The following is a 10597-nucleotide window of genomic DNA, read 5'->3' as shown; positions in this document are numbered from 1 at the left end:
AGATCAAGCCCCCATGTCTGCCGCCTGGATCCCACTTGGTTTCTGGCAGACACGGCCCCCCACCCCCAGCCCCTGCCCCCTGCCAGGTCAAAGAAAGAGGTCCGAATGGGGGGGTGGGAGTGAGGGGACAGTCCACTGTCCTTCCTCATAGGCATCCTTCCCTACCCTGCTCTGACAACTGCCCCTGAAGCCCCTGCTGGGCCCCCTCCTGGCCACCCCCCTACTTTGTGGTTCCTGGCTCCTGGCCCCTGCCTTCCTTTCCCTGAGTCCTGCCATTTTCCTGGATGACTTTGATGTCCACATGGCCCATCGATCCAGCAGCCAGGCCTCTCACCTGTGACCCTCTCCTCCCCTGCAACCTCCTGGAAGCTTCATAGCACTAACACCTCTGCCCCCTTCATCTGCCAGGCCTTTCCCACAGCCTGAGCTTCCCCCTCTGCAGTGTCCCACCCCAGGGAGGACCCAAGCTCCAGGCAGGCGGGCGAGTCCAGGTGCAGGCAGGACCCTGAACCCCCAGCTTTAGGGCATTGCCACTGTCCAGACCAGCTACCTCCAACCGCCACCACACTCTCAGGGATGTCCCCCACAGCACAGGACATTCAAGTCAGCAGGGTGCCTCCTGCCCGCCCCGTCTCCCAGCCACACAAAGTGCACTTCGTCTTTAGAAAAGCTGTAGATGTGCAGGATTGCTGGCAAGGTAGCACAGCACGCCCTGAGCTCCGCACTGGTGCCCTTGGTCACACTGAGGTCAGTGTCCCGTGTTTGTCATGGGCAGTGAGCTGGTGTTGACACAGTTACAAACCAAAGTCCACAGTGCGTTCAGGCCTCTGTAGCTCTCTGTTGTCCCAGGACCCATGGGGCTCCCGCAGGCACTGGGTCCTCAGGGCGGGTCTCCTGGGCGCCTCCACCTGCGGCCCTTGGTTTTGGTGGCGGACAGTTGAAAGCACCGGCCAGGAGCTTTGTGGATACTCCCTCTGTGGACATTGTCTGACAACCTTCCCAGCAGCCGGGCAGCCTTACCCCTGCCCAGGTTCTTCCAAGGGGCCGCCCAGCACCGCCTGCCCAAGGTCCTCTGCTGGGCGGACCCAGCTTTTCTGGGGACCCTGCAGGACCCACTGTCCTGCCCCGAACCTGTGGTTGGTCCCATCCCAGCCACGGGACCCTCCCTCTCTGCCTCCAAGGGGTCCTCTTGCCCAGCTCACCGCCCCCTTGGCAGGGACTAGCTGTCAGCTCCCGCCTGGCTGCCTTCTTGGGCCCCTTGGTCTGCAGTCCCCGGCAGCAGCCCCGACCACGGTGCGCTTAAGCCGCCCATAGCCGCATGCGGTGCTGTGAGCCTCTGCTGTTCACGACGCTCCTGGAGGCTGTCTCCTGGGAGTCAGCAGGCGGCTTCAGGAGCTTGGCGTTTGGGAGGTGGTGTGTCTTTGTCAGACTCTGCCCCTCGGGGCCTGACCCTTCCTCTCCCGCAGGCCTGAGTGCCAGGCATGGACGGGGACGCTGCTGCTGGGCACGTGCCTGCTGTACTGCGCCCGCGTCAGCATGCCCATCTGCACCGTCTCCATGAGCCAGGACTTCGGCTGGAACAAGAAAGAAGCCGGCATTGTGCTCAGCAGCTTCTTCTGGGGTTACTGCCTGACTCAGATCCTGGGTGGCCACCTGGGGGACCGGTAACTGCCCGCTCCCCGCTCCCCTGCTGGGCTGGAGAGCTCTTGGGGGAAGGCCTACTGGGAGCTGGGAGACCTGAGCCCAGGGGCTTGGGGGGCACAGCTACCCTCTGGGTGCTCAGCATCCTAGTGAGAGCTCTTGGGGCAGGCGGGATGGATAGACTGGACCCTGTGCTCTCACCCGTGGCCTCCTCCGCAGAGGGGTGTGGCTCAGCACGACCCCGGAGAACGGCTCCAAGGAGGGGTGGCCTGAGCCCCACCTGGCTGTCTCCATGGCAGGATCTCTGGCCCTACAGCTCAGTCTGGCCCCGCAGCTTCCCCATCACTGCCCTCTTGGCCCCTCCAGGATCGGGGGTGAGAAGGTCATCCTGCTGTCAGCCTCCGCCTGGGGCTTCCTCACCGCCGCCACCCCCCTGCTCGCGCACCTGGGCAGCGCCCACCTGGCCTTCATGACCTTCTCGCGCGTCCTCACGGGCTTGCTCCAAGGTAGGCACACTTCAGGGGCTTCCCTCACTGGTGGTGTTAGACTTTGTCACGGAGCATGTGTGTGCACGTGTGTGTGTTCATGCAGGCGGTGCACTGTGTCTGCATGTGTGTGCTCCTATGTGCTCCTGTGTGTGATGGGTGGGCTGCTTGGCCTGACGCCTTGGCGCCTAAGCAATTTCCATTTCTAGAAGCATTTCTGTCCTGGCTGGTCTGTTCAGTGGTTAGAGCATTGGGCCTCAGACTGAAGGGTCTTGGGTTCGATTTCCTGTCAAGGGCACGTACCTGGGTTGCAGGCTTGATCTCTGGTCCCCAGGTCAGGGCACATGTGGGAGGCAACCAATCAATGTGTCTCTCTCACATCGATGTTTCTCTTTCCCCCTCCAACTTTCCTCCACTCTCTAAAAATCAATGGAAAAAATATCCTCAAGTGAGAATTAACAACAACAAAATAAATAGAAGCATTTCAGAGTCTGGCACATTCTAATGTCAGAGGTTCTCCTGCCAAAACGGCTACTCCCGGGTGGCAGCCAAGTTGCTGTCTAACAGCCATCAACACCATGAGGCTGACAGGCATGGTGGGGACACGGCTCCCATGCCCTGGTCACACTGGACTTCTGGGGGGAGTCCCCAAAGACCCCAGTGGCCCAGGTGAGCAGGTGGTGCCCAGCCCCCGCTCCGGGGAAGGGACGGCCTCTGAGCACCAGCCTGGGCTCTGCAGCGTCCATCTCCTGGGTTCCCCCGAGTGCGTGGGTTCTGGGCCCTTCCTCACCACATCGCCCCACCTGCTCCAGAAGGGACCCCTGGCACCCCCTCAGATCCTGGCAGGGCATGGGCATGGGCCCTAGGACCACTGTTCTCCTGGAGTTGGCCTGTGCCTATTTTCTGGCCTCTGGCCTCTGTGCTCCCACCAGTCTGGCCTCTGTGCTCCCGTGAACCCACCCCAGATGGTCCCCCTGTGGCTCAGGGCTGGTGCTCTGGGTCCTGCCGACCAAGGTCCCAGAGCTGGGCTGTCGGGTGGCCCACAGCTCAGGTTGTTTCTCCCCATCCTGGGAGGCCAAAGGACTTTTCTATGTGCTGGTCTATGGCCCATGATGGGGGACAGACCAGGCTCCAGGGCAGCTGTCACCCTGGGTGGCTGGCACTCTGGTGGGCAGGGCCAGTGCTCGGAGGGGAACCAAGTCCTACTCTGGTCCCCAGCCTCTTACAGCATGACAGGCAAGAGCTGAAGTTTCCAATGCAGTTTTTTAAACACGAGATTTTTAAATAATTATAGATTCACAGGAAGTTGCAGAGAAACATATGGGAAGTTCTGTGCTCTCTCCCGCCTTCTGTGCTCTCTCCCGCCTCCTGTGGTGACATCTCAAGTAGCTACAGGGAAGCATCACACCCGGACCCAGCACTGTTTTTATGTGCAGCGTGTGTGTGTGTGTGTGTGAGAGATAGCATGTGCTAGTGTGAACCAGTGGGTGTGTGTGCAGGTGGACACGCCACATGCATGTGCCAGGACTGTAGAGCTGGTGTGGAAGCCAGGGTGAAGGTGGCAGAAGTCTTTCCCGCCAGCGCCTCTCATCCAAGCTGAGCATCTCCTTAGCCAAGTGTTGCTGCTGGTTCCTTGGGGCGATGCGAGCTTGAAGGAAACCCCAAGCTTGAATAATCCCCGACGGGGAGCTCCCCAGCCGGCCCTCACCCTCGGCGGCTGCACCCGCCGGACCCGCTGGCCGCGAGCCTCTGCCTTCTCTGCTCGCTCCAGGGGTTTACTTTCCTGCGCTGACCAGCCTGTTGTCGCAGAAGGTCCGGGAGAGCGAGCGGGCCTTCACCTACAGCACCGTGGGCGCCGGCTCCCAGTTCGGGTAAGTCCGAGCCTCGGGGGTGGGGGGAGACAAAGTGCGTGGCCCCAGCAAAGCCCCGTAGGTGGTGGAACAGGCCACGTGGGTGCCTCTGTGGCTCCAAGTGACTGGGTCCGGCTGGTTCTGTGCTCCAGGCAGCGCTGTGCACAGGTGCTGGCGGCAGGCGAAGTGGCTGGGCTGTGCCTCGTGGGCCAGGCGGCAGCACTTTGTCAAGCTCCCTTTCACACGTGCTGGTGGAGCCAGATGTGGGGAGTGGCCTCCGATGGGAGGTGGCCTGCACTCGTCCTGGCGGGCACACGTCACATCTGGAAGTGAGAACCTGTGCCCTGCCCCCCGGCTCTGTGTGGAAGGACAGCTCCCTGTCCTGATGGGCTTCCTGACCCCAAGGTCCACGCAGAATTTAGAGGGGCAAGGGGTGCCCCTGGGTGGGCTGGGCTGGGGCAGCCCAAATAAGAACCCAGGGTGCCCAGTGCAGTTTGATGTTCAGAGAAGCAATACAGGACAACACTCCTCATTTATCTGAAATCCCGCTTCACCTGGGTGTCCTGGGCCCATGGCGGGGGGCAGGGAAATGGAGGCTTAGAGAGGAAGTGACACCTACAGGCCCAGTGGCCTCAGTCTGAGCCCAGCTTTTTTTCTCCTTTACTATCTCCTGGCCAAACCTTGGCAGATGGGGTGGTGGAGAAGCAGCCCCTGAACAGTGATGTTTGGGGGTCGAGGCCCCAGGGGTTGGGGGTTTTGGTTTAGAGAGACCCATACCGCAATTTCAGGCCTCCTTCTTTTTATTTATTTATTTAAAAAATATATTGGTATTAATTTCAGAGAGGAAGGGGGGGGGGGAGAGAGAGAGAGAGAGAGAGACATCAATGATGAGAGAGAATCATGGATTGGCTGCCTCCTGCAGGCCCCACCCTGGGGATGGAGCCTGCAACCTGGACATGTGCCCTGACTGGGAATCGAACCACGACCTCCTGGTTCATAGGTTGATGCTCAACCACTGAGCCAGGCCGGCCGGGCTCAGGCCCCCTTACGGGCCGAGGAACAAGACATTCAAGTACCACAGCGCCCCTGTGCCCTGCCTCAGCCACAGGCTGTCCTGAGGTGGCCACGTGGCATCCTGTCTCCTGAATGCTAGTCTCTAGCCAAGGGCTGGACAGGGCACCCCAGTTTCCCACACCAGCTCACAGGGCTGGGAGGGTCCAGGCGCCTCCTTGCCTGGGTGAAGCCGAGTCATGGCCACTGTCCTCTTGTTCCAGGACGCTGGTGACGGGGGCAGTGGGCTCCCTGCTCCTGGACTGGTGCGGCTGGCAGAGCGTCTTCTACCTCTCCGGCGGCCTCACCCTGCTGTGGGTGTGTTACGTGTACAGGTACCTGCTGAGCAAACAAGGTAACTGCGGCCGGGTAGGCACAGCCTGCAAATTCGGCCGCCCAGGAAGGCTGAGGGCCTGGAGCCTGGGCCCCTCTGGCCGCCACCGAATGCGAAAGTCACAGAGCAGCCCCAGCTCAGGGGACCAGGGGCTGCAGCTCAGCCCCAGACGAGGACCTCAGAAAACATGCCTGCGCTACCTGCCCGCCCCCCCGCCCCCGCCCCCATGGTTAACACCAAGTTCAAGCTGAGAGGTCTGCAGGGGTCAAGGCAGAGGCAGGGAGCTGCGTGTCAGATGGCAGAAGAGGGGATGGGGACTCAGGGCTGGGGGAGGGGGGAGGATCAGAAAAGTGGACCCTCGAAGGCACTGGACACAGCGGGAGGGACCCCCCACCCCCCGCCCCATCAATGGGTCTTAAGAGCAGAGCAGCCACCGTCCCCCTGATTCCAAGCAGCTTTCACACAGGCACCCCTTGCTCCCTCCAGATCTCATTCTGGCCTTGGGCGTTTTGGCGCAAGGCCTGCCGATGGCCAGGCACACCAGGGTTCCCTGGAAACAGCTCTTCCGGAAACCTTCTGTCTGGTGAGCTGGCTGTGCGGGGTCACCTGGTGGGGCAGGGCAGAGGGTGGGGACACTGTGTGTCCTTAGCACTGACTGGTCACAGAGCCAGGGTCTCCCACGGTCTCTGGCCGCCCTGGGGGCTGGGGACCATGGACCTGAGAGGCACCTACACCTGCAGGGCGGCCGTCTTCTCCCAGCTCTCAGCTGCCTGCTCCTTCTTCATCCTGCTGTCCTGGCTGCCGACCTTCTTTAAGGAGACCTTTCCCAGCTCCAAGGTGGGTGGGCCGCCTGGGCTCCGCAGGGTGAAGCCGCACCACATGGCCAGCACCACGCCTGTGTGCAGAGGGCCCTGCTGTCCCGCCCCACGCGGTCCTGACCCCTGACCCCGCAATGCCACCCTCAGCCCAGGCCTGTGACTGGGCCCGCCATCTGTGATGGTCATTTCTGAGGAGGGCCCGGTAGGGGCCTGATGCGAACAGGGATGTCACCTCCCGGTCCTGGTGGCCAGGACCCCCTGAGCGGTACCCTCCTCCCCCAACTCCCCCCCCACCCCCAGCTCTGCCCTGGGAGATTCGGCAGCAGGGGAGACTGTGCTGGGGTCTAGCCCTGTGGGGATGGGTTAGGGAGGCCCAACCCCAGGGTGAGGATGAGGGTGGGGGCTGGTGCCAGCCTGACTGCCTCTGAGACCCGCCTCCCTCTCCACAGGGCTGGGTCTTCAACGTGGTGCCCTGGCTGGTGGCGATTCCCGCCAGTCTGTTCAGCGGGTTTCTCTCTGACCATCTCATCAGTCAGGGTGAGCCCTGGGGATGGGAATTGGGGGAGCCATGCCTGGACTCACCCCTCCTGGGAGGGCAGCCACAGCGATGGGAAGAGGCCATGGCCCCTGAGGACCAAGCTGGGAGAGTGAGACCCCAGCCCTTCAGAGGCAGCGGGTGACCCCCACCTCAGTTAAGAGTGGACTTGGGGTGCAGCGAGAAGATCCGAGTCCCCCTGTGACTGGAGTTCCCTCCCAAGGGCTGGATGCAGCCCGCACCCTCTTCAGAGGTGGAAAGGGCACCTGGTGGGGTCAGAGTCGAAATCAGGTGTGAGCGGGACCCGAGGGCACATTTTAACCGTCAGAATGGCCTTCCTTCCACGCACCTGCCCGGCCTCAGCCTCGGGTCCTGGGAGCACAGACGAACCTGAGTGGATGCACCACAGCACGCACACGAGTGTGCACACGCCTCTCCCACGACACAGAATATCGTGGCTTGAGCCTGAGGCCTCTCCCTGCTCCCTCCTGCAGCTCTGCCGGGGGCGGGTGGGGGGGTTCCACTGTGGGTGCTGTCTGAGGGAGGGGTCAATGCAGACGGTGCAGTGGGAACGTGTCCTGGTCTCCCCTCTGTCTAGGTTATAGAACCATCACCGTGCGGAAGTTCATGCAGGTATGGAGGTCGTGGGATGGCTGTCTTTGGACATCCTGTTTATTCCTGGGACACGAGGGTTGTGTCCCCAAATCCCCTGACCCAGAAGGTGGCTGGTGTAGCAGGGCCGTTGGAGGGTGCCCTGGTAGTGCTGGGGCCGGTGCGGCCGCCCCTTCTCGGAACTGTGTGTGCGGCTCTCTGTGCCCTTTTGAGCCCCAGCACCCATTCGGGGCCTGCATTTGCTCACATCTAATGGGGTCTGTCCACTTGAGGTTCAACCAGCAGGGATAGCTCACCCCACACACCTGCCCCCCCCCCCCCGGGGGGGCCCGGCCCTGGGAGGGGTACCCCTGGCCCTTTGCTGGCACAGCCCCCCCTGACCCTAGTATCTGTCCGCAGGTGATGGGCCTGGGCCTGTCCAGCGTGTTTGCCCTGTGTTTGGGTCACACCTCCAGCTTTTGTAAGTCTGTGTTCTTTGCATCAGCCTCCATCGGTCTGCAGACCTTCAACCACAGGTAAGGGCCCACACCCTGCCCACCAGAGACGCCCATTTGCCCTCGGCCTCCAGCACTGCAGCCTGGTGCCCAGGGGCAGCCGCCTGGCTCAGGCCGTGTGGAGGGCGGGCCATGGCAGGTCCACGCACGAGCCACAGAGGCAAATGGTTGTCTGGTATCAGTGGGCGTGGACCTGGGCCATTTGAAGAAACAAACACTGTGCTGGGGGCAGGGCTGAGGGAGGGTTTGGGGGAGGCGACATCTCCAGGCAGCGTCTTGTTCACCGGGAGGAGCAGCTCATCCAGTCCATGCCCATCCGTGGGCGGTGCCAGTCCTTCCAGTGCCCAGCATCAGCCCCTTTTAATCAGAGGGACTTCACGGGGAGTCGTTTCGGGAATTGTCATTTTTCAGATTTAAGGACCGCAAAGGAGTGTGCATTTGGCAAGCTGGCCTTCTTGTTTGTTTCATCCTGGGAGTGGGGCCCTAGGCTGTGTCACTACCCAGACGGGGAGCTGGGAGCTTAGATGGCCCACGTGTGGCCGAGCGTCTGGGCCTGGCCCGGAAGCACCCGCTGGGCTGGGCCCTGAGCCCCCAGTGGTCTCCAGGTGCTCAGAGGCCTGCCGTTAGTTCCGTGGATGGTGGCTGCCCGTGGTCACCTGCCACGTGCTCTCCTCCCACAGCGGCATTTCTGTTAACATTCAGGACCTGGCCCCGTCCTGCGCTGGTGTGCTCTTTGGTGAGGACCCTGGCCCCTGCCCGGAGCCTCAGCGGCTGCTCCCAGGTGGGCTGCCTGGGAGGGTCACAGTGGGACCCCTCTGACGGTCTTCCTCTCTGCCCTGTCCACAGGTGTGGCCAACACAGCTGGGGCCTTGGCAGGTGAGAGGCAGGCGGGCGTCCCCTGCCGGCGGTGCCCGGGATACCCCCTGGCTCCCCACCCCGTGTCCTCCCACCACCTTCTGGCTATGCAGGGTGGGGTGTGGCACCCTTCAGGGGGGTCCAACAGTGTCAGATCAGTGTGGTGGGGGCACACCTCCACGCTGTCCAGAGAGAGAACAGAGCTGCGTTCTGCAGGGTTCACCTCCCCCGCACTGTAGGGTTCACCTGCCCTTCAAATGTGAGTCAAATCCCCAAGGTCCCAGGTCCCTATGGGTCAAGTGCCTGGATGACAGAACACGGCCCTCCCACCGCCCCAGCCCCGCTGGAGGCACAGAGGTGGCCTGTCTCCTGCAGGGCCTGGGAGGCCTCTGCCCCCTGAGACTGGCCGGCCTTCAGATACCGAATTTGGCTCTCTCTTCAGGCCCCTTTCCTCCAGGCACGCCCCCCCCCAACAGCTCCTCTCACCCAAACTGCCTGGGACTGCCTGTCACTCACCCTGCTGTCCCCTCTCTTGGGTGCAGGTGTTGTGGGTGTGGGCCTGGGTGGTTACCTGATCGAGACCACGGGCTCCTGGACTTCCGTGTTCAACCTGGTGGCCGCGGTCAGCAGCCTGGGGCTGTGCACCTTCCTGATGTTCGGAAAGGCCCAGAGGGTGGACCTGAGCCCCAGGCAGGAGGACCTCTAGCTGCCCGCCCCCCGCCCCAAGGCCTGTCCATCAGCCTTGGGCGAGTGGCTTCATTTAAGAGCCTCTTCTCTTGACTGCAAACATGGGACCTCGGAGAGTGAGCCTCGGTGGAGCAGGAGTGGGGCCTCAGTTTCCCCTCTGCCACCGGGTACGTGCCCTGCTCAGCACTGGTGGGCCTGTCACCGGTGACTGGAGTCAGTGTAGAGCCAGGTGTGCCCCTGCCCTCAGCCGCCTGGGAGCAGTGGCTGGCACAGGGCCTGGACTGCACTCCGTCCCCAACACTGCTTTGCTTTGTTTCTTGGCACTCGGGGCCGGATCATTCTCTGGTGGGCATCCTGTGTACGATGGGGGATTGAGCAGCATCCTTGGCCCCCAACACTGTCTCCTGATGTCACCAGTGTCCCCGGGTGGGGGTGGGGGGGCAGTGAGCCCCAGCCCTTCGGCTGTCTTTGGACCCCACCCCAAGGTCTCCCCGCCGTGGATCCCCAGACACTAGCAATGCGCTCTGCTTCCCTGGCACCCGGTGCCACTGTGTGGGAACCTGGCACCCTCTCCTGCCCAAGCCGTTCCCCAGAACCAGGCGACCCTGCCTTCCGGTTTACGACAGAGGAGCCGTCGCTCATGAATAATAGGTGTCGCCAGATGTATATGGAGAGAAAAGAAATACAAAATGTGGGGAACGTACCAAAGCCTTATTTAAATGGTGACTATTCATTTATTTAAAAGAAGACTGTTATTTTAAAGCACATTGTTAAAAGAATAAATACTTGTAAAATATTTTTTGAACTCATTCACGAGGAAACCAGTAAAGTGTTACAAACAGGTCAAAGGAGAACCCCAGAAACAGACCCGGGGTAGCCAGGGCACTGCATGGGGGGAGGTGCTGCGTGACCCCACGGCTGGTGTCAGGAACAGGGCACTGCTATCAGCTCCCCACAGAGCCCAGCAGCCCCACCCAGTCACACAGCCCAGGCCAGCTGTGCAGGGACATCTGTTGGTTCCTATTTCAGCACAAACTTCCCCCACAGTCTCCCCACTTTTTTTTTTAATCCTCACCTGAAGAGATTTTTCCATTGATTTTTAGAGAGAGTGGAAGAGAGAGGGAAAGACAGAGAGAAATATCAATGTGAGAAGAACATATCGATTGGTTGCCTCCTGCATGTGCCCCAGGGAGGAGCCTGCAACTGAGGTACGTGCCCTTGACTGGAATCGAACCC

At 61.5% G+C, this 10597-nt stretch overlaps 1 protein-coding gene across 1 annotated transcript in view; it reads left to right on the top strand.

Moving 5' to 3' along the window:
- The window catches only part of SLC17A9 (solute carrier family 17 member 9), a 14944-nt gene extending 4706 nt beyond the window's left edge, over nt 1-10238 (top strand). The window contains exons 2-13 of the mRNA XM_006106661.3: nt 1467-1664; nt 2008-2147; nt 3898-3997; nt 5251-5381; nt 5847-5943; nt 6101-6197; nt 6628-6715; nt 7312-7346; nt 7725-7840; nt 8500-8555; nt 8666-8695; nt 9217-10238. Of these exons, the coding sequence (XP_006106723.2) occupies nt 1467-1664; nt 2008-2147; nt 3898-3997; nt 5251-5381; nt 5847-5943; nt 6101-6197; nt 6628-6715; nt 7312-7346; nt 7725-7840; nt 8500-8555; nt 8666-8695; nt 9217-9380 (1252 nt within the window). The 3' untranslated portion in view covers nt 9381-10238. The remainder of the gene's footprint in view (nt 1-1466; nt 1665-2007; nt 2148-3897; nt 3998-5250; nt 5382-5846; nt 5944-6100; nt 6198-6627; nt 6716-7311; nt 7347-7724; nt 7841-8499; nt 8556-8665; nt 8696-9216) is intronic.
- The last annotated feature ends 359 nt before the right edge of the window (nt 10239-10597 follow it).

This window comes from Myotis lucifugus, unplaced genomic scaffold (genome assembly GCF_000147115.1).
Source record: "Myotis lucifugus unplaced genomic scaffold, Myoluc2.0 scaffold_879, whole genome shotgun sequence".
Classification (NCBI taxonomy): domain Eukaryota; kingdom Metazoa; phylum Chordata; class Mammalia; order Chiroptera; family Vespertilionidae; genus Myotis; species Myotis lucifugus.
The sequence above is the reverse complement of the archived record's forward strand: the minus strand, read 5'-3'. Positions and strand labels throughout refer to the sequence as shown.